General features: G+C 39.7%; 2 protein-coding genes across 13 annotated transcripts in view; one reads left to right on the top strand and one right to left on the bottom strand.

Moving 5' to 3' along the window:
• add1 (adducin 1 (alpha)) overlaps positions 1-6,981 on the top strand; it is a 132,750-nt gene extending 125,769 nt beyond the window's left edge. For 6 of the 10 annotated variants that reach the window (XM_028802267.2, XM_051928588.1, XM_028802264.2 and 3 more), the window contains one exon: positions 4,605-6,981. In XM_028802267.2, the coding sequence (XP_028658100.1) occupies positions 4,605-4,987 (383 nt within the window). In that variant the 3' untranslated portion in view covers positions 4,988-6,981. Of the gene's footprint in view, positions 1-4,595 lie in introns of all 10 variants that reach the window. The other 4 variants (XM_051928593.1, XM_051928590.1, XM_051928591.1 and 1 more) reach the window with 3 other exon arrangements.
• Positions 6,982-17,499: 10,518 nt separating this feature from the next.
• The window catches only part of mfsd10 (major facilitator superfamily domain containing 10), a 59,315-nt gene continuing 52,613 nt past the window's right edge, over positions 17,500-24,201 (bottom strand). For all 3 annotated transcript variants that reach the window (XM_051928601.1, XM_051928600.1, XM_051928598.1), the window contains exons 12-14: positions 23,796-23,885; positions 18,122-18,257; positions 17,500-17,928 (exon numbers count right to left, since the gene is read on the bottom strand). In XM_051928601.1, the coding sequence (XP_051784561.1) occupies positions 18,154-18,257; positions 23,796-23,885 (194 nt within the window). In that variant the 3' untranslated portion in view covers positions 17,500-17,928; positions 18,122-18,153. The remainder of the gene's footprint in view (positions 17,929-18,121; positions 18,258-23,795; positions 23,886-24,201) is intronic.

Below are 24,201 nucleotides of genomic sequence, written 5' to 3'. Positions count from 1 at the left end.
TTTGACAAGTTATAACTATGCTTTCAGATCTTTATATAGATTTGTAGTTAAAGGCTACCAGTGCAAAAAGTTAACTCTACATTAAAATGCATTCAGTTCTTCATGAAGCGATCTGACATAAAGTGCTCCATTTGAAGAAGTCTTTGCCTTCTTACAGTATCTCACAAAAGTGAGTACACCCCTCACATTTTTGTAAATATTTTATTATATCTTTTCATGGGACAACAGTGAAGATATGACACTTTGATACAATGTAAAGTAGTCAGTGTACAGCTTGTATAACAGTGTAAATTTGCTGTCCCCTCAAAATAACTCAACATACAGCCATTAATGTCTAAACCGCTGGCAACAAAAGTGAGTACACCCCTAAGTGAAAAATGTCCAAATTGTGCCCAATTAGCCATTTTCCCTCCTCGGTGTCATGTGACTCATTAGTGTTACAAGGTCTCAGGTGTGAATGGGGAGCAAGTGTGTTAAATTTGGTGTTATTGCTCTCGCACTCTCTCATACTGGTCACTAGAAGTTCAACATGGCACCTCATGGCAAAGAACTCTCTGAGGATGTGAAAAAAAGAATTGTTGCTCTACATAAAGATGGCCTAGGCTATAAGGAGATTGCACACACCCTGAAACTGAGCTGCAGCACGGTGGCCAAGACCATACAGCGGTTTAACAGGACAGGTTCCACTCAGAACAGGCCTCACCATGGTCGACCAAAGAAGTTGAGTGCACATGCTCAGCGTCATATCCAGAGGTTGTCTTTTGAAAATAGATGTATGAGTGCTGCCAGCATTGCTGCAGAGGTTGAAGGGGTGGGGGGTCAGCCTGTCAGTGCTCAGACCATACGCCACACAACGCATCAAATTGGTCTGCATGGCTGTCGTCCCAGAAGGAAGCCTCTTCTAAAGATGATGCACAAGAAAGCCCGCAAACAGTTTGCTGAAGACAAGCAGACTAAGGACATGGATTACTGGAACCATGTCCTGTGGTCTGATGAGACCAAGATAAACTTACTTGGTTCAGATGGTGTCAAGCGTGTGTGGCGGCAACCAGGTGAGGAGTACAAAGACAAGTGTGTCTTGCCTACAGTCAAGCATGGTGGTGGGAGTGTCATGGTTTGGGGCTGCATGAGTGCTGTCGGCACTGGGGAGCTACAGTTCATTGAGGGAACCATGAATGCCAACATGTACTGTGACATGCTGAAGCAGAGCATGGTCCCCTCCCTTCGGAAACTGAGCCGCAGGGCAGTATTCCAACATAACGACCCCAAACACACCTCCAAAACGATCACTGCTTTGCTAAAGAAACTGAGGGTAAAGGTGCTGGACTGGCCAAGCATGTCTCTAGACCTAAACCCTATTGAGCATCTATGGGGCATCCTCAGATGGAAGGTGGAGGAGTGCAAGGTCTCTAACATCCACCAGCTCCATGATGTCGTCATGGAGGAGTGGAAGAGGATTCCTGTGAAGCTCTGGTGAACTCCATGCCCAAGAGAGTTAAGGCAGTGTTGGGAAAATAATGGTGGCCACACAAAATATTGACACTTTGGGCACAATTTGAACATTTATCATCTTAGGGGTGTACTCACTTTTGTTGCCAGCGGTTTAGACGTTAATGGCCATGTGTTTGATAAGTTATTTTGAGGGGACAGCAAATTTACACTGTTATACCATCTGTACACGGACTACTTTACATTGTATCAAAGTGTAGTATCTTCAGTGTTGTCCCATGAAAAGATATAATAAAATATTTACAAAAATGTGAGGGGTGTACTCACTTTGTGAGATACTGTATATTCAATAAATAGTTGGAAACCTCCAACCGCATTTCCTGAAACAAAATGCTTCCCGTAACTGCTGCTTTCTTCCAATATTGTGGAAGAATATTTCCCTCTTTGCTTTGCTACTTCAGTTCATTTTGTGTCACAGCTTTTCAGTGGACTTGAAGTGTGAAATTTTACTTGTCGATTCTAAAACACTACATGTACAAATTTCAATTTTGTGATGGACAAATAGCCCTACATGCAGTTGTTTATCTCAGATACTCGACACAAGTCTTGTTTTGTCATTGCTACAAGTGGAAGTTATGAGGTACCGTAGCATACTATTGCTATCATGATTCTTAGTCAATATTAGGTATTTATTGTGGTTGATTCATCCCTGATATGTAGAATAAAATATCTAATTTTTGACTCCTTTTTCTGCAAATCCTTTTTTTTGGTTTGTTTTACAATCAACTAGGATATTATCTCCTTCTTTAAATGAACGTCTCTGTAGGCTCACTGTTTTCTGGATTTTCCCCAGTTGAAAACTGCCTCTGATTGCGGTCCATAGACATTATTGCAAAGTTTTAAGGATATGTAAAAGGACGAAACTTTTCAGTTAAGTAAATAATGTTGCTTTTAAATGTAGCAGGTTTTAAAATAAAATCGGATACAGTTGCATATACCACCAGAGGCCAAAGAAAAAATGTAGAAATAGTTTTGCAACCATGACATAACTCTAGAAATGTATATTTTGTGAGTTACCCGAGGAGACGCAAATTAGTTGCGTTTACAAAGCAGTCATTACATACTCTAAAGTTCTGTATATGTGGATTGATTACAGTAAGAAGAGTCATTAATTTTTCAGGAAAGTCAGATGACTTTGGTATTTGTCAAAATATGGATTTTGTTTTTTGACAGATGAAGATCTTGAAGACCTTTAATGCTAAAAGAGTCTAACAAATAATTTTTAAAAATTCAGAATGTTTACGATGAGGTAATCTTTCAGTTAAGTATAGCCGTGTTGTTTTTAAACAAAATAGGTTTAAAATAAAATCAGATATTTTTAATACATGTTTTTACATTTTCCACCCAGAGGCCAAACACAAGCTGTTAATAGTAATTATACCCTGTAAATTTTAACCATATGCATTCATGGTTCTGTCTACTTTGACAGAATATGGCAATGATGAACTCCATGATGTTTTTCATCTTAAGTGGAAGTTTTTTAGACTCACTAGAAACAATAACAGTAAGAAATGCTTTTTATACCATTAAGATTAAATTTTTTATTTATCACTTCCTTAAGTTTTATTCCTACTGGCTCATCTCCATTTTTAAAACTTGCTTAGTTCCACTAACGATTTTGAAGCAGTGCATACTACTTTGGTAATGGCTGGCACAATTTAGAATTAAGGCCTCAAAATAAATGAGACTTTACTGTTTTTTTTTTTTGTTTGTTTTTTTTTTTTAATTTCCTTTGTCCAAAAGCAGATAAGGTATGAGTTTATCAACTTTCATGCTGCATTTAATTATGTAAGAAGTTGTTTAGTCAGTACTGTATTTTTATTACAAAAACATAACATTTTTAACTTTCCATGTAGAGTTACAGTATTTTTATTCTTCTATAGTACAGTTTAGTGCAGTTTTAAGTAAAAACAGTGATTGAGTTGCATTATTAATGTTTTTTAAAGTAATAAAAAAAATCACTTGCCTATGGCTTTGCGCTATGATTTTTGTATTTGCTCCCAAGAATACTGCAGCTTCAGGCTTACTAACATTATGATTTAATAATATTCTGATAAGAATATCTTATATTGTATTTATTTCATTTTTGTAATTAATAATTATAGCAATGCACATACAATATGTTTATATTTCTTTAATAATTGATATTTTGTACCACCAATAACAGCAAATATTTGTGCTCTTGAGCTCAACACTTGCTAAGGAAGCATAGGTTTTTGAAATTATATTGTAAAATACTGGCTTGTATTTACTTGGCCCTTTTGTCTTGGAAATTGGCAAACAGTTTGACTATTGTCTTGGCTTCTGGGATGTTGCTTCTACCTGGAGTGAGTTGATAATTTTTTAGTAGTAATTTTTATATGGGAGTTGTTTGCTCTTTAAATAGCTGCTGTTTAATGTCACTCATTTTTGGCTTTGGTGCATGCCTTAAAGAGTAATAATTTGTATATCCTTTTTAAGATTTGTTATGAAACCCAAAGAAATTTGAAACCATTTAGATGATATACCTTGAAAGAATTTTCTTTTATGAACTAGACTAGTGTAGAAGAAGCTTTTACTTAATTCAAGTTACACAGTGTTTGCTTACTTAGAATCCAGATGTCAGGATAATTAAAACAAAGTTAATGTGAAAATAGCACTCTTTGGTAGATTGCTGCAGTACTAGTAATAGATGATGAAAGGAAAAATATAAGAACACAGCTAGAATAAAAAAACTGCTAAAAACTAGAGAAGACTTACAGAAAGTGCTTAAAGTAATATTCTCACACCCATTAAATCCAACTCAAGAGTAGCAAGGAGAGTTATCTAAAAGGCAGCAAACACTGAGATGCAGTGTAAAGAGAGCATCTGGTTTTACACTAAGTGCTTATTTTCTAATTACTTTTATACAAGTCAGTGCATAGAGAGCTTTTTTTTTTTTTTAGATTTTAGTCAATATTTTGTAGAATCCACATTCCTAGTGTATTTTATTCATGTTTTTGCAAACTTAGGTGACATTTTAAACTAGAAGAATTTAAAATTCAGTCTTACAGCCTGTGATTGTCTTCTAATCACCTTCTACCCCACACCCTTTTTCCACTTGTAAAATCACCTAGAGACCCAGCAGGAGCAGACATACAAGGATGAGAGTGATGCAGCCACATTGAGACAGACTCTGCCTGACCTGACTCCCGACGAGCCCTCAGAAGCCCTCGCCTTCCCAGTTTCAGTGGGGGAAGAGACAGAATGTCATCCAGAAGAGTCAGCTCAGAGTCAGACAGAGCAGCAGCTTCACGTTGACCCAAATGTTGAAGACAATGATTCCCACCCTCCACCTGCTGAACATGCCAGCTCCCCAACCACTGAAGATCCAGCAGCGGCAGCCACTACTGCTGACCCAGGTAGTGATGAATCACCCAGCAAATCCCCTTCAAAGAAAAAGAAGAAGTTTCGTACCCCATCTTTCTTGAAAAAAAACAAGAAAAAGTCTGAATCTTAAAGGTCTCCTTATATACTTAATATTATACTGTTTTTTAAATACATAAACTATATATATTATTAAACAATAACATATTAACTTCATTTAGCCATTAAGAATGTATTAGATTATATTGACTTTGTCTTTAAAAAAAAAAAAAAGAAAGAAATGCAAAATAAACAAAATTTTCATTACATCATAACTGTTAATTCTTGTATCCCATGTGAAGAATTTTAAAAACAAAAAGGTGCTATTCTGTTTTATTTGATAGCAGCTATCTGTGTCATGTTGCTGAAAGCTTATTAATTATTCACAGCAATCAGTTTTTCTTTTAATGATCATCTTTTTAAGAATTTATTATGATCCTGAAATATGGCTTATGCACAGTATAGTTGTAAATACCCTAACATTTTGACACTTCTCTCTAAAATGTTTTTGCCGCAGGTAAGCATTCTCTAGAATATATTACAATTTAAAGTTTTCCCGATGTAACAGTTTTAAGTTACAGTCATTATTATACATGAATGGTATATTTCATTTTTAAATGAGCATGCATTTTAACTAACATCCTTTTTTCCATATTTACAATAATTATTATCACTGAAATTCCAAGTTTGAAAGTATAATTTATTTTTTAATGTGCAGGAAAAAACGAGCTTAATTACACAGTAAACAAAATAGAGCCTGTGTTAGATGGGGGGGGGCGGGGAAATCAAGAAAAAACATGTGTGTGCATGCATAACCGCATGTCAAAATATATGTAACTATTACAATTTCTGGCTTATTAATTTAAAAAAGTGAACAATTAAGGTGCAAATGTATCTGAATGACAGGAGGTTTTGTTTGACCATCTTACAGAAAAGCGTTTGCTTTGTTTTAATCACATGATCTCAAAGGGTGAATTAAATCCACCTGTCTTAACTACAGAGTGCTTCTTATCAGCTGTCTTGTTATGTCATGTATTTTGCTGGGATTAGTTCATGTGCCAGAGATAAGATGCTGTGGATAGATGGTTGGATGTGGACATGCTCACTTTTATTACTTGTAAATTGGTGTTTTGATTTAAATTGTTTAACATTAAAATTTGCCCAAACTAGTTATTTAAGTTTTATTTTGTTTCTCAGTAAATAAATAAATGTTATAGACATGGTTAGCTGAAATATGATTTACTAAAAAATTGCAAATAAGAGGCTCTTTGTATTTTTTAGTTACAGCATTTTTATTCATTTCAAATTTTTTGACTGTTGTTTTATGATCTAGCTCTTGACAAATTGTATCTTATATAACATACTGGTCATTTTCCAGGTTAAAAATTTATTTAGTTAATCTGTTCTACACAATGTACAGTATATATGCTGCAAATTTGATCTTAATGGCTTAGACATTTTAAGTGCGCTCACATTTATTCTGGGAGCAAAAGATAAAGGTAAAGGTGTGATAGTGTAATATTCATGTTCTTTATTTTTGGACTAAGGTACCATTAGTCTTCATAAATCTGATGCTAAAAATTATGAGAAGCTAGCTATATAAACTACAGTAAATCAGAAATAACCTGAATTACTAATTTCTTAAGTAAAAACCTAACTGAATAAAAAAACTAAAAAGTGGGACATTGTTCTGTGGACCACTTTTTTAACATGGCACAACTAACTTAGGGCTGTGTGTGCAAAATCTTAGTAAAAACAATAATCACTATACAGATATGTTTGATGGCCTGCATGCCATTTTGTATATCTCCTTAAACTTTAATTTTCATTTTATTTCATTGGATTTCATTAGCCTTTGCATAGTAAAGTTGCTAAGCCATTACTGCATTTTATTTGATTTTCTATTAACTTTTGTCTAGGCTTCTTGTACAGGTACATATGCAACAATTTGTAACTTCTCATTTGTACCTCTTCTATGAATTCTTTCTATGTGTTCAATATAGCTGTGTAATTTTGCACAATTTCAAAACAGAATTGTGGGATTTTATCATTATTTGTTTCACCTACCAATAAATATTTTCCTTTAAATATTTTTGTTATTTTCTTTCTCTGTGTGTTGTCTTTTAATAATTTATGGAGTTTTTAAGAGGTGACCACACATTTTAGTTCTCCAGTGTAGCTTTTTGTTTTTAACCAAGACACTGTACTGTCTTGTGCCACTTTTATGCTTTTCGTGCAGCTTGTACACTCTATTTTTGTTCTCGTATACAGTAAATGGGAACAAAAAGGATAAAAGGATTGAAGTCTGATAATGGTATTGCAAATATTCTTTGAATTTAAGTAATTTAATTCTTGGGATTAATACTGTAGGTAGGTTGCAGGTGCAAATCAGTTGATTCTGCAAAATAGAAAATAAGGCCATCACTGTGGAGTTCATGGTGACTTGATGAACTTTTCTTAGGCTACTCTTTGAGTGATATCCAGTAGTGCTGGATTTTTCTTCTTGTATTCTGTTTGCCTGGCCATCCCTTGAGATTAGGGTGTAATCAAAAGAAATCCTTGCTTTCAGAATAAATTCTGATTGTAACAATTAAAGCCTTCTTTTTTTAATTTTATTTTTGTACAACAACACATTTTATATTGTAAAAATAGGCAACATGTAGTAAAAAGGGTTGAGTTGTTATAGGTCAGCATATTCAATAAAGAGGTTGGTTGACGGGGAAAAAATACTGCAGGCTGGGATCAGTTCACAACCAAAGAATTTTAATATTTATTATTGTCCTATTTATAGTCACACACAAGCTAGAAGTAATCATTTTTTTAATGCATTGGATCACACAATTATGATAATACATATAGGAACAGAGAAATTAATAGAATTCTGTACTAATTATGTTCTTGTGAACTGCACTGGTACTTTTAAACATCCAACCTAAACATCAACATGAGCAATTAAGATGTGAAATAACAAAACAATGCAGGATAGAGAATGACGGTGATCGTTCTGAATTAGTTTTTTTTAAGGGACATTGGTAAAATAATCAGTTTAAATTATGAAATACAGATGAGGAAAACAAAGACAATAAAAGATGTTATACTTCCAGACAATAAAATTCCATCCATCCATCCATCCATTGTCTCCCGCTTATCCGAGGTCGGGTCGCGGGGGCAGCAGCTTGAGCAGAGATGCCCAGACTTACCTCTGCCCGGCCACTTCTTCTAGCTCTTCCGGGAGAATCCCAAGGCATTCTCAGGCCAGTCGAGAGACATAGTCCCTCCAACGTGTCCTGGGTCTTCCCCGGGGCCTCCTCCCGGTTAGACGTGCCCGGAACACCTCACCAGGGAGGCCTCCAGGAGGCATCCTGATCAGATGCCCGAGCCACCTCATCTGACTCCTCTCGATGCGGAGGAGCAGCGGCTCTACTCTGAGCCCCTCCCGGATGACTGAGCTTCTCACCCTATCTTTAAGGGAAAGCCCAGACACCCTGCGGAGGAAACTCATTTCAGCCGCTTGTATTCGCGATCTTGTTCTTTCGGTCACTACCCATAGCTTATGACCATAGGTGAGGGTAGGAACATAGATCAACTGGTAAATTGAGAGCTTCGCCTTGCGGCTCAGCTCCTTTTTCACCATGAAAGACTGATGCAGCGCCCGCATTACTGCGGATGCCGCACCGATCCGCCTGTCGATCTCACGCTCCATTCTTCCCTCACTCGTGAACAAGACCCCGAGATACTTGAACTCTTCCACTTGGGACAGGATCTCGCTACCAACCCTGAGAGGGCACTCCACCCTTTTCCGGCTGAGGACCATGGTCTCGGATTTGGAGGTGCTGATTCTCATCCCAGCCGCTTCACACTCGGCTGCGAACCGATCCAGAGAGAGCTGAAGATCACGGCCTGATGAAGCAAACAGGACAACATCATCTGCTAAAAGCAGTGACCCAATCCTGAGCCCACCAAACCGGACCCCCTCAACGCCCTGGCTGCGCCTAGAAATTCTGTCCATAAAAGTTATGAACAGAATCGGTGACAAAGGGCAGCCCTGGCGGAGTCCAACTCTCACTGGAAATGGGTTCGACTTACTGCCGGCAATGCGGACCAAGCTCTGGCACCGATCGTACAGGGACCGAACAGCCCTTATCAGGGGGGCCGGTACCCCATACTCTCGGAGTACCCCCCACAGGATTCCCCGAGGGACACGGTCGAATGCCTTTTCCAAGTCCACAAAACACATGTAGACTGGTTGGGCAAACTCCCATGCACCCTCCAGGACCCTGCTAAGGGTGTAGAGCTGGTCCACTGTTCCTCCTGAATCCGAGGCTCGACTATCCGACGGACCCTCCTCTCCAGGACCCCTGAATAGACTTTTCCAGGGAGGCTGAGGAGTGTGATCCCTCTGTAGTTGGAACACACCCTCCGATCCCCCTTCTTAAAGAGGGGGACTACCACCCCGGTCTGCCAATCCAGAGGCACTGTCCCTGATGTCCATGCGATGTTGCAGAGGCGTGTCAACCAAGACAGTCCTACAACATCCAGAGCCTTGAGGAACTCCGGGCGTATCTCATCCACCCCCGGGGCCCTGCCACCAAGGAGTTTTTTGACCACCTCGGTGACCTCAGTCCCAGAGATGGGGGAGCCCACCTCTGAGTCCCCAGGCTCTGCTTCCTCATTGGAAGGCATGTTAATGGGATTGAGGAGGTCTTCGAAGTACTCCCCCCACCGACCCACAACGTCCCGAGTCGAGGTCAGCAGCGCACCATCCCCACCATATACAGTGTTGACACTGCACTGCTTCCCCTTCCTGAGACGCCGGATGGTGGACCAGAATCTCCTCGAAGCCGTCCGAAAGTCATTCTCCATGGCCTCCCCAAACTCCTCCCACGCCCGAGTTTTTGCCTCAGCAACCACCAAAGCCGCATTCCGCTTGGCCTGCCGGTACCTATCAGCTGCCTCCAGGGTCCCACAGGACAAAAGGGTCCTGTAGGACTCCTTCTTCAGCTTGACGGCATCCTTCACCGCCGGTGTCCACCAACGGGTTCGGGGATTGCCGCCACGACAGGCACCGACCACCTTACAGCCACAACTCCGGTCAGCTGCCTCAACAATAGAGGTATGGAACATGGCCCATTTGGACTCAATGTCCCCCACCTCCCTCGGGATGTGGTCGAATTTCTGCCAGAGGTGGGAGTTGAAGCTACTTCTGACAGGGGGCTCTGCCAGACATTCCCAGCAGACCCTCACAACACGTTTGGGCCTACCACGCCTGACCGTAATCCTCCCCCACCATCGAAGCCAACTCACCACCAGGTGGTGATCAGTTGACAGCTCCGCCCCTCTCTTCACCCGAGTGTCCAGGACATGTGGCCGCAAGTCCGACGACACAACCACAAAGTCGATCATCGAACTGAGGCCTAGGGTGTCCTGGTGCCAAGTGCACATATGAACACCCCTATGCTTGAACATGGTGTTCGTTATGGACAATCCGTGACGAGCACAGAAGTCCAATAACAAAACACCGCTCGGGTTCAGATCGGGGGGGCCATTCCTCCCAATCACGCCCTTCCAGGTCTCATTGTCATTGCCCACGTGAGCATTGAAGTCTCCCAGCAGAACGAGGGAGTCCCCAGAAGGTATGCTCTCTAGCACCCCCTCCAGCGACTCCAAAAAGGGTGGGTACTCCGAACTGCTGTTCGGTGCATACGCACAAACAACAGTTAGGACCCGTCCCCCCACCCGAAGGCGAAGGGAGGCTACCCTCTCGTCCACCGGGGTAAACCCCAATGTACAGGCTCCAAGTTGGGGGGCAATAAGTATACCCACACCCGCTCGGCGTCTCTCACCGGGGGCAACACCAGAGTGGTAGAGAGTCCAGCCCCTCTCAAGGAGATTGGTTCCAGAGTCCAAGCTGTGCGTTGAGGTGAGCCCGACTATATCTAGCCGGAACCTCGCGCACTAGCTCAGGCTCCTTCCCCTTCAGAGAGGTGACATTCCACATCCCAAGAGCCAGCTTCTGTAGCTAAGGATCGGACCGCCAAGGTCCCCGCCTTTGGCAACTACCCAACTCACACTGCACCCGACCTCCTTGGCCCCTCCCATAGGTGGTGAGCCCATGGGAAGGGGGACCCACGTTGCCTCTTCGGGCTGTGCCCGGCCGAGCCCCATGGGTGCAAGCCCGGCCACCAGGCGCTCGCCATCAAGCCCCACCTCCAGGCCTGGCTCCAGAGTGGGGCCCCGGTGACCCGCGTCCGGGCAAGGGAAAACGCCATCCAAAATTGTTTTTCATCATAGGAGGTTTTGTATAACCGCTCTTTGTCTCATCCCTCACCTAGGACCAGTTTGCCTTGGGTGGCCCTACCAGGGGCATAAAGCCCCGGACAACAGAGCTCCTAGGATCATTGGGACACGCAAACCCCTCCACCACGATAAGGTGGCGGTTAAAGGAGGGGGACAATAAAATTGCATTTTTTTATTTTATTTTTTTAAAGAGCATTGTCCCACATTGTTTTGAAAGTTAGACATTAATACCATTTACTCATTATTTCAATTGTTACGCAATAAAATGTACATTTATTTAAGACAATAAAATTGCATTAAATAAATGTACATTTTATTGCGTAACAATTGAAATAATGAGTAAATGGTATTAATGTCTAACTTTCAAAACAATGTGGGACAATGTTCTTTAAAAAAAAAAAAAAAAAAATAATTTTATAGCATGTTTTTCTATTACTGTAACTTGCATAGTGTTGATGATAATCTCTCTACATATATTTTTGTGTACAAAACAAATCATTTTTAAACGAGATGAAGGCAGGGCTCTAACCACTATATTGCAGACTTGCTGTGGGGTAAGCTTCTATCTGTTCTGCATTGCAACCACGATAACGTAGTATGAAGATAACACTGAGATTCAAAACAGTGCGTGTGTGTTTTTGTTTTGTTTTTTTAAATAAACTTTTCAGGGAGGTTGAATTTTTCTGGTCCTCAGTTTCATGAGACTGTTCCATCAGTGAACATTACTTTTCCCCTGGTTGTCTGCAGATAGACCAGAATTTTCAGACAGTCAGAGACATGTAGCTTTGTGTAATGGTCGATATTGTTGGCACTCTAGCATTTTAGGTACACAGTATGGCCAAACATATGTGGACATCCCTCCAAATTATTGAGTTTCAGCCATACACCTTGTTAACTGTTGCAAAACAAATCAAGCACATAGCGATGCAATCTCCTTTGGCAGCAGAATGGGTTGTACTCAGGAGCTCAGTGACTTTAAACGTGGCATTGTTGTAGGACTACACCTTTGCCACAAGTCATTATGTGAATTTCTGCTCTGCTAGGTGTTCCCAATCAACGTTAAGTGGTGTTATTGTGAAGTGGGGTGTCTAGCAGGATCAATAGCTGAGCCACAAAGTGCAGACTCGGCGTGAGTGGGGCCACTGAATGCTGAAGCCCATAGTGAATAAATATGACATATCATCTTTTATATTACTCACAGCTGATTTCCAAAATGGCTCCAGAAGTAACATCAGCACAAGAACTGTGTGTTAGGAGCTTAATAAAATGGGGATCCATGGCCAAGCAGCTGCACACTGACCTAAGATCAATATATGCAATACTAAGTACCAGCTGGAGAAGTTTGAAACGTGTTCTCTGGAGTGACAAATCACATTTCATCATTTGGCAGTCTGATGAATGAATCTGGGCTTGATGGGTGCCAAGAGGATGCTTCCTTACAGTCTACGTAGTGCCTACTGTGATGTTTGATGATGGAGGGGATAATGGCCCGGGACTGTTTTTCAGGTGTAGGTTAGGCTCCTTGGTTTCTATTGAAGGGTACTATTAATGCTTGCAAAGACATTTTAGACTTTTGTGTGCTTCCAACTTTGTGGCAACAGTTTGAGGAAGGCCCTTTTCTGTTTCAGCATGACTGTGTCCCTGTACACAAAGCCAGGTCCATAAAGAAATGGGCAAACTCTAGTGGCCTGCACAGAGCCCTGATCTCGGCCCTGCTGAACACCTTTGTGATGAACTCAAAATACTGATTGTGAGTTAGGTCTTTCCATCCAACATCGGTACCTCACCTCATAAATGCTCTTTTTCCCCATAGACATACACTAAAACCTTGTGGACAAGGTTTCCAGAAGAGTGATGTCTGCTATTGCTGCAAAGGGTTGAGAGAGAACTCCATATTAATGCAGTTGGTTTTCAAATGTGAATCTCCAACAAGCTGATATAAGTGTGACTGTCTGGTATCCTCAAACTTTTGGCCAGTTTTCTGGTACTGGTAACATACTCTGCTTTAAAATGACCAGGTAATCCTCTGATTTAGCTATTTTAATATGTTCAAGATCTCCAGCACCAGAGGCAGAAAAACACAACATTCTGGAACCTGCACTATATTTAACTGACGCCATATAAGCTTAATTTCCGAGCATATAAACTAATCTCTGGTCTGCATTGCCAAAGAGTTTTACATTGGTATTATTCCACAGAACATTTTCCCAGAAGGATTTATGTCTCTCTAGGTAGGTTTGGGAAAAGTTCAATTGGGATTTTTGTTTGTCTTTCAACGGTGGGGTTCTTTTTAGCCTTCACTAAAACGGCCTTTCTTGGTTTAATGTTTGGTGCAGATTGAAACCATTGTTCCAGATTAGGTGTAAGAGCCCTTTGAGGACTTTAATCAATTTTTCTCTTCCCAACATCTCCTTGGAGGTGTTTGCCTGTTCCTTGAGCAGAAATCTTCTTAATAACTTTGTGAACTGTTAAAGTAGGCATGCCATTTTTAGTGACAGAAGTTTTCAGCACTGTCAATATGGAATGTGAAATGAAAGTGACCCTTTTTTTTAACGGATTAATCTCGTCATTCATTGGCGAATGCATGACCTGTAAGCACTGGCAGTTTATTGCAGGGGAGTCTAATTCTCCTATGAGACTCTAGTTCTTCCAATCAAATTGATCTAGAGTGCCAATAATTGCCACTTCCAAATATTTCCTTTTTTTAACGCTATCGTTTAATCCTGTGTTGCTCTGTACCAAACAAGTGAGTGTATAAAATATGCACACACATGCAGTATATTTGTAGAGTATATTTTAAGACTAGGGGGCTTTGCCCCCTGCTGGTTTTGCTTGCCAACCCCCCAGCCTGCACTATGTGCCAGCCACTTTGCATCTCTGCTGCTCACATATGTGGATTTCACTTTCACCAAACAACAAATCTTTAAATTCTCGCGGATTCACCTCTTCATTGGGAAGATACACAACTTTTCCCTGATGACAACACGAATTAGATGATCTACAAGTCTCCCAACTTAAAGTTTAAATCCGAACAATATCTACATACTTCTGTTATATCACCTATGTCCATTTATATGATCTGTTTTCGCTGTTACGTTATTTCACCGAGTAATTTCTGTTTGCGCTAATGCGGTCATTACTATTATTTTTTTGACACTGTCAAATTTTAGTACTTTTCATTATCTCTAACCCGCACTGCATGTGTATCACACCAACATTTTTGAATTCTTCACGACGTTCTACTTTGACATTTACTCTTTGTCTTTTATTTCTGACCCTGGATGTGGTTAAATCTCTTGGCACAAAGTCTCGTCTCGCAGGACATGAAATTATCCTTCTGAAAAAGTCTTTTTTTTATATATAATTGACCGTACAATTCAGACTCGCATGTCATTGTGATCTTCTGAGTTGGAGCATTGGTTAGTTCAGTAATAGTACTGCAGAGCCTCTCAGTCATTCCCAAAAAGACTAACTTTTAAATTAATATTTTCACTTCATAAGCTTTCACAGCACTTCAGTACATAAATTAAAATCAATACTTTACTATTTCACATGTTCCCAAAGCTAACATTTGGTATGGAAAATGCCAAATCTTGCATTGCTCTTCATCAGCACAAGCTCTCTGATTGCATGATTGCTTGCAGAGCAACAGTAGCCAAGTTCAGCTTAGGTCCATCTGAGTGTTTCCAGATATCTTCAGTATTAACTGAACATTTGTAAAATAAAGATATGGATAACAAAAAATTAGTAATCTATAATTTGAAAGGCCATGAGACACTTTAAGATTACTGTATGCTGTCATGGAAAAAACTTCTGTTAATCAAAAAGCTTTCAGATTATACCAAACCAGCTGCAATTCTATAAAGATACAAACCAAAGAACAGCCAGGTCATTTATCAGATTTTTTTTAGTTCACCCAACCTCCAGTTCCCAAAAATGTTTTCTTTGTCAAAGCATAAAGATTTCCAACACTATTACATAAGCACCAAGGCTTCCAACATGCTAGACATTTTAAAAATATGGGCAGGTCAAGTAACAAACCCTTAATTATAAGTAAAAACATCCAGAGGGTCAATATAGCCAGTCGTATCCAGGAATTAAAACTTCAGTCAATGAATATTCACACTGTTGTCCATCAGGCCGACAAACTGGAAACTAAAGATAAATAAGTCACATTTCATTAAGACATTACATAATCTATATGAATGCACACTCTGAAACGGGTATTCATAATAAAATTTTACCAAAGAGAGGCATTTTTGATGATACAAACCAAAAAACAGCCAAGTAGTTTTTTATTTAAAAAATTTCAACAGAAGTAATAGTCTTTGACAGAGGTATAAAAGCAGCTTTGCTTAAAGAAATACTCCACCTAAAAGTTCTATTTTTTGTTACCCCATTTTGATGTGATTGCAGATGAAAAATGTTAATCATGTTCTCATTGAGAATGGGCATAATATTTCTGATAAAATGAGAGCCTATAATGACCCAACTTGAAGAACAAAGTACAATTTCAATGATCCTTAATACTAAGGTGTTGTACCGTGTTAGCCATTATAAATGTAGAGAAAAGCTAAGCAAAATGACATCTTTTATTGGCTAACTAAAAAGATTACAATATGCAAGCTTTCGAGGCAACTACATGGAACATTACATCTTGCCTGAAGAAGGGGCCTGAGTTGCGTCGAAAGCTTACATATTGTAATCTTTTTAGTTAGCCAATAAAAGGGGTCATTTTGCTTGGCTTTTCTCTACAATGATCCTTAATGAAATTTGAAGTTACTTGTGTCACACATCCAATTGTATGCGAACAATGCCTTACACACAAATTGGATAAAAATTGTTAAATAAACCACTTCCAGAAAATGCTTCTGTGCATGACATATAGAGGTGTGTTCAGATGGGATTGGCCAACACTACAAACAAAATAGGGTAAGCAACAGATACAAAATCTTTATTTTTTTTGCAGAGTATTCCTTTAATGATTCAGAAGATATATAAAAATTACATGTCACTGAATATCACTTGAAATGTGTAAGCCCATTGTGGAAAAAAATGAAAAACCTCTGGGCCTTACATCATCTGATCTGACTTTATAAGTGTTGGCTGCTTGTATGAATGCACTCTCTATACAGATGATCCTGTTTTGTGTAAGTGTACTTGGCACTCTGGAATTGGCAATAGGACCCTGCGCTGTTACTTGTACCTTTTTGAGCTCAGTTTAGTGAAAGGATGCAATGTATCGTTATAAAATGTGACTCTGAAGTTTAATTCAAGTGTTTGAGGAAAAAAGTGGCTTTCATTTCCTGATCTGGAGATTCTGATCTGGAAAAATACACCTTTTTTCTCCATTAAAACTATAAATTGTATGCCATTAAATTATATACCTATTTGTTTATTTAAAGAACATTTTAAAAAACCAAATTTCCCTATGGGGAAAATAAAGTTCTATATATGTGTCTGTCTGTCTGTATATCTAAACAACATATGAGGTTATTAGTGACCACCATGTAGAAACGGACTGTTTTGGACTGAGGTGCAACAGGTAGCAACTCAAATTTTTCTGTATTATCAAAATTGTTTTTTAATTGGGATTCTGAAGTTTTGACTAAGGATTCTCGATATTGTTTTCTTCTTCAGGGTTCTACTTATGAGGTTTTTGTATTCTGCCTTCTTGATACATGTCTTACACCCTTCATTTCAAAAGTATTTGAAAATTGTTTGATTCATATAAAATGGCATGGCGATATGCAGCGTGCCCGGCAGAACAGGTGTGGATTCATTGTCCCTCACTATGAATGTTCAAGTCTGTTTTCAGTCACAAAGAGCCTGTTGCAAACATGAAGTTCAAACAAAGCCCCCTTCAGGTACTCTCGCAAATTCAGTGTTGCTCAGGTGCCCTTGTCTTATGAGCAAACCCCATGGCACCCAGCAAATGCCCTGTAAATCTGTCCAACAAAGTGAGTAGTCTACATTTTTAGTCCGAATAGGCTAAAATTGCGTTACAGGTGTTCCTAGATACTGTATATATTTAAAAGTCTGCATAGAGAATTTCTACTTTCATTTCTGCAAGTGTTTATTTTTGTATATACTGTACAGTTTAATAAGTTCTTGGGCCATCAGTCCAGGCTTAACCTCATATAAACAGGTACAGTGGACAACAAGGAGGTATTCCCATTATTGAATGGTCCATAAAATGGACCATTTCCCATACTAAAATTTTATTTTGTGTAGCATAAGCTACAGTGTGTAACAAGTAGTCACTCTAGGTAGCCAGACCTGAGCTGGATGAATTGCCACAAAAATAGATTGGTGAAAGGTGATCTTTATTTTTCAACAGTGGAAAATTCATTTGGTCATATGTGATACAAAATAAAAAAAAGACAATAAAAAAGTGTCTTTTGTTTCAGCATTGTACTTCCCTGGCACAGCTGCACGATAAACTAGACTTGAAGATATTTAAATTGGATATATGATGTTTCTTTGTCAACAAAAGGCACTATATTCTGAAAGCACATCAGAGTCGAGTTTTACACCCCAAACGAGCTTGTAGTCAAGTGACTCCAGATGGCACCACACTGGCATAGAATTCATTGAAGTGTGATGTGAAGGCGTTGTTTTCCACCACAGGAAAGCAAGACATAGATGAGTGCCACAGGTCCACGTAAAGAAACCCCAATGAGCTGCCCTTGCATGCTGCCATGGTTTGTATGTTAGGGCAGTGAATTCTCATTTAACCTGAGGAAAAAAGTAAATTTAAATTAATGTTTACAGTGGGTTCATTTACAATACAAAAGGAACAAATAAGTTTTTTTTTTCCTGTCACACTGGTTAACAAAATTAATTTAATGTTATTTTACACTATGAGCAAACCATAGATTTTGTGTAAAGTAAGGACTGTGGCACAGCAGAAGTTCTCACTTAGACGTACCGCTTTCTTTGATGGCTGATACCATTGCAGCCTCACTTCATTTTTGTCTGTCTGATATGCCTCAGTAGTAAAAGAGGAACAACAAATAAGACGGAGCTGGTGAGGAAGCACACCTCTGCGCCCAACAGCCAGTACACTGCAAAGGTATTCAAAGAATAAATAAATAAATGTTAATTATCAAGATAAATATAAACGACAGAATAAAGCTTATAAAACCTTTGTAAGCAGCCATTTTCAATATAGCTGGAAATACGTTGGTACTGGCAGTCTTCTTCCACAGTATTTATACTTCTACTAACAATGGCAGACCCCCAATTTCTGCCTATAAGACAAACGGATACACACTGATCTGCAATGTGTTGTTAAACCCAAAAGGTGCAAGAAAATTAAACTGTGATGGAGGGGTACCGTGTCCAAGCTTGAAAGCATTTAGGCCTGATATGAGTTAATGTACCCTAGTATGAATATCTGCACCATCTAGGAATGGTTCATGACTTGTCCCCTGTTTAATCAGAACTCTACTAACTTCCATCTTCCCTATAACAGAAATTGCAAGTTCAGGAAACAGATGGCTCCTGGGCCTGTCAAACTACGCCTACCAAAATTATAATTTATGCTATGCATTGTGAAAGTGTGTGATATATGAGCTGGGCACATCAGCCTTGTGGCACAACAAGCATCAATTGGGGTTGGGTACATTGCTGCAGTCATCTTTCCCTTTATCCTGACTAGTCTCCCAGTTCCTGCCGCTGAAAAACATCCCCACAGCATGATGCTGCCACCACCGTGCTTCACTGTAAGGATGGTGCCAGGTTTCCTCCAAACGTGACGCCTGGTATTTACACCAAACAGTTCAATCTTTGTCTCATCAGACCAGAGAATTTTCTTTCTCATGGTCTGAGAGTCCTTCAGGTGCCTTTTGGCAAACTCCAGGCGGGCTGCCATGTGCCTTTTACTAAGGAGTGGCTTCCGTCTGGCCACTCTACCATACAGGCCTGATTGGTGGATTGCTACAGAGATGGTTGTCCTTCTGGAAGGTTCTCCTCTCTCCACAGAGGACCTCTGGAGCTCTGACAGAGTGACCATTGGGTTCTTGGTCACCTCCCTGACTAAGGCCCTTCTCCCCCGAATGCTCAGTTTAGATGGCCAGCCAGCTCTAGGAAGAGTCCTGGTGGATTCGACCTTCTTCCACTTACGGATGATGGAGGCCACTGTGCTCATTGGGACCTTCAAAGCAGCAGACATTTTTCTGTAACCTTCCCCAGATTTGTGCCTCGAGACAATCCTGTCTCAGAGGTCTACAGACAATTCCTTTGACTTCATGCTTGGTTTGTGCTCTGGCATGAACTGTCAGCTGCGGGACCTTATATAGACAGGTGTGTGCCTTTCCAAATCCTGTTCAACCAACTGAATTTACCACAGGTGGACTCCAATTAAGCTGCAGAAACATCTCAAGGATGATCAGGGGAAACAGGATGCACCTGAGCTCAATTTTGAGCTTCATGGCAAAGGCTGTGAATACTTATGTACATGTGCTTTCTCAATTTTTTTATTTTTAATAAATTTGCAAAAATCTCAAGTAATTTTTTTTTTCACATTGTCATTATGGGGTGTTGTGTGTAGAATTCTGAGGAAATGTACAGAGACATCCTGGATGAAAACCTGCTCCAGAGCGCTCTTGACCTCAGACTGGGGCGACGGTTCATCTTTCAGCAGGACAACGGCCCTAAGCACACAGCCAAGATATCAAAGGAGTGGCTTCAGGACAACTCTGTGAATGTCCTTGAGTGGCCCAGCCTGAGCCCAGACTTGAATCCGATTGAACATCTCTGGAGAGATCTTAAAATGGCTGTGCACCGACGCTTCCCATCCAACCTGATGGAGCTTGAGAGGTGCTGCAAAGAGGAATGGGCGAAACTGGCCAAGGATAGGTGTGCCAAGCTTGTGGCATCATATTCATATATGACTCTAGCATGTCATTTAAAGCACATATTTCAAAGTTGTCCAAAACATGTTTCTTCCATCTTAAAAATGTTAGGAAATTAAGGCGCTTTTTAAATAAACAGGATTCTGAGAAACTAATTCATGCATTTATCTCTAGTAGGATTGACTACTGCAATGCAGTGTTCACTGGATGTTCAAACTGTTCTTTATACAGCCTCCAGTTAATCCAAAATGCGGCTGCAAGAATTATTACAAGAACAAGAAAATACCAACACATAACTCCAGTTCTTAAATCCTTACACTGGCTCCCGGTTAAGTTTAGGGCAGATTTCAAAATCCTTCTTTTAACATATAAAGCATTAAATGGTCGAGGTCCGGCTTACTTGTCTGAACTTATCATGACTTACAAACCTGAGCGCACATTAAGATCTCAAGATGCCGGTCTGCTTATGATTCCAAGGATTAATAAAATAACAGTAGGAGGTCGAGCTTTTAGTTACAGGGCCCCTAAACTGTGGAATGGTCTGCCTGCTACTATAAGAGATGCCCCTTCGGTCTCAGCTTTTAAATCCCGGCTGAAGACTCACTACTTCAGTTTAGCATATCCTGACTAGAGCTGCTGATTAACTGTACAGACTGCATCTCTGTTGTTAGTCATTAGCACTTAAACATAAGTAACATGACAGTTATAATTGTATACTAACCCTCACTTATTCTGTTTTTCTTCTCGGTACTCAAATGTGGCACTTGGTGCCATGGCCCACCTGTCAAGTTGTTTTGCCTGCCTAAGGAAAAGTCATCCCAGATGGAGGATCGCAGGAATCGTGGGAAAGAGGGGTCCTTTCATCGGATTGGCTGGCCCAGCACTGTTTCAGCCGTGGAATGGCCAAATGGGGGAGGCAGCTTGAAGGATGAGGTCTCCAGGACTCTACACAAATCCAAATCTTATTATGGGATATATCATCTACTGTTAAATTCTGCTATGTACTTCTAAAATTTATATTTTTTATTTCCTACTATATTGAGAAATTGTTCTGTGTACTGCATTGTATTGTATTGACCCCCTTCTTTTGACACCCACTGCACGCCCAACCTACCTGGAAAGGGGTCTCTCTTTGAACTGCCTTTCCCAAGGTTTCTTTCATTTTTTTCCCTACAAGGTTTTTTTGGGAGTTTTTCCTTGTCTTCTTAGAGAGTCAAGGCTGGGGGGCTGTCAAGAGGCAGGGCCTGTTAAAGCCCATTGCGGCACTTCCTGTGTGATTTTGGGCTATACAAAAATAAACTGTATTGTATTGTATATTCAAAAAGACTTGAGGCTGTAACTGCTGCCAAAGGTGCATCGACAAAGTATTGAGCAAAGGCTGTGAATACTTACAGTATGTACATGTGATTTCTCAGTTTTTTTGTTTTTAATAAATTTGCAAAAACCTCAAGTAAACTTTTTTCACGTTGTCATTATGGGGTGTTGTGTGTAGAATTCTGAGGAAAAAAAATGAATTTAATCCATTTTGGAATAAGGCTGTAACATAACAAAATGTGGAAAAAGTGATGCGCTGTGAATACTTTCCGGATGCACTGTATATGCCAACAAGATGTCAAGATAATGTTGAGCTCAGTCCCACAGTTGCTTCTCGTTTTTTTTTCTTCCCTTCCCACATATACCACAGTTAGTTTTAGTTTTTTTCTGACTCTACACCTTTCTCTGAAAAACTTAATCTAAACTAATACCTAGTAGAAAAGAAAGCAATCTGATCCAAGAAAGATCCCAGACCCAAAGAAGACCTAATGTGTTACTGTAACAGTTGCTTTGGTACATATAAAAACTGTCTCGTTAATTTCTTGCTTAGTTGCCTGTAACGTGCACAGAAATTTCTTACAAAGGTAATAGTCTCTAATAAACAATTATTTTGCTGAATTCTTTTTATGTCTACTGTAATTTAAATTAAACATTTACTGGGTGGGTTGGTCTCAAAATTTGAATTCTAATAAACATGGTCTGGAACATCTGAGCAGGGAATTACTCATAAGCAAGCCACTTTTCAGAACTACTTCTTCACCAGTCTGTGATTTCTTTTTTTCTTAGGGTGCTGGAGGTTGGCTCCCAAATGGAAAACTGATCACACAATGTTGAAGATCTTTAATATTTCAAATCTCAGAACACCAGGGCATTCTGCACTTGAGAAGTCAACAAATACAGCATGTTATTAAGCTCACTTCAGACTCCTGCCCAGCAAAACCTGAACATTAAAATATGTCCTGGACTCTTGAAGTAACATAAAAATACAGATTTGGTAAATTGAAGTACTTACTTTTCAGGTGAATACGTGTATATCCTTATCCACAGATGTGGACAAACTTATTGGTACCCCAACATGAAAAAGAAGAACCCAAAATTGTCTCTAGTCAGTTTCAAGCTATTTCAAACTAATTGGCACCATCATTGTCTTTGAAAATGGCATGAACAAAAATGATGTAACCCTTAACCTAATATTTTGTTGCACACCTTTTAGAGGCAATCACTGCAAACAAATGATTCCTGGGGCTCTCAATGAAATTTCTGCACCTGTCAACTGGTAGTCAGGCCCACTCTTCTTGATCAAACTGCTCTAGCTGTGTCAGGTTTGAAGATCACCTTCTACAGACTGCATGGTTCTGACTGCATCAGTTCTTTCCATAGATGTTTAATGTTAGCTGTGTATTGTGGGTCATTATCCTGTTGAAGAATCCATTATCTGCAGCTGAAACAGAGCTTTTGGACACTGGGCAGTACAATTTGCTCCAGAATGTCTAGATAGTTTTGGACTCCATGCACCCCATGTCAGTTGCAGCAAAGGAGACCCAAATCACCGAGACTCCTCCGTGTTTCACAGTAGGTATGGTGTTCTTTTCTTTGAAAACTTCATTTTTTCGTCTGTGGGCATAGAGCTGATCTGACTTGCCGGAAAGCTCCAGCTTTCTCTCATCTGTCCAAAGGACATTCTCCCAGAAGCACTGTGGCTTGTTCATATGCATTTTAGCAAATTTCAAGCTGGCATTTTTTTAATGTTTTTCTTTCAATAGTGGAGTCCTCCTGGGTCTTCTTCCATTGAGCCTGCTGTCAGTGAAAAAAGCAATGGATGGTGCAATCAGACACTGATGGATCTTGTCTGAGGAGGTCATCTTATATCTCTTTGGAAGTCTTCCTTTGATTTTTGTCTATCATTGTCACTATCCTTCTACCCATTCTGGGGTTGATTTTCTTCTTAAGGCCGTGATCAGCGAGGTTGGCTACAGTCTTATGGGCTTTAAACTTCTTAATAATATTCTGATATCCTTAGACAACTCTCTCCTTTGCTTCCTCTGATTCATGTTCAGTGTAGGACACACGATAATACCAAACAGCAGGGTGACTACGTTTCTCCATTAAAACAAGCTGAATGACTGATGGCACAATTGGAGATACTAATTAAAGAAAACAGCTAGTTTGAAAAATCACTTTAATCCAATTATTTATGATCTTTTTCTAGGTGTACCAAGAAATGTGTTCAGCCCATTTAGAATATCTTTGTCGAAAAAGCTATAATTTTATCTCTCTTCACACTTTTTCAATGAGTTGTAAGGGTACCAACAAATCTGTCCACATCTGCAGCTCATATGCACAGTATGTTTCATGATACTGTGATATGCATTACTAATATTTGACCTAATAATAGAAAATAGTAAATAAAATCATGAATGTCAATATCCATACCACTGGATGCTATAATTGGGCCAAAAACTCTTGCAAGTGCTCCCAAGCTTCGGAGGATGCCCATCAATGTGCCCTTCTGGCTGACATTTCCTGAAAAAAACATAAAATAGCATGTGGGACAACTTATTAAGATTAAATTGATGAAAAGAAATGTTTTCAGCACAAAGACACCCAAATCAAGAAATGAAAATGTTTTAAGCCAAATTTTATTTATAATCACTATAAAGATTTCTACTATCAAATAATAGGATACCACCATGTGATGAAGAAACGTAAGAAATGTCCTGGAACTTACATTTGGAAGATTTAAATCTAACACCAGGCCGAGGTGGTGCGGTCCCACTGCCAAAACCTTCACTAGACTCTGCTATTCCTTAAAGAGGCTGTGGTTTTTCATTTTTATTTT

Source organism: Erpetoichthys calabaricus, chromosome 5 (assembly GCF_900747795.2).
Source record: "Erpetoichthys calabaricus chromosome 5, fErpCal1.3, whole genome shotgun sequence".
NCBI classification, from domain to species: Eukaryota; Metazoa; Chordata; class Cladistia; order Polypteriformes; family Polypteridae; genus Erpetoichthys; species Erpetoichthys calabaricus.
Note: the sequence above shows the minus strand (reverse complement) of the source record. Positions and strands in the feature narration are given on the sequence as shown.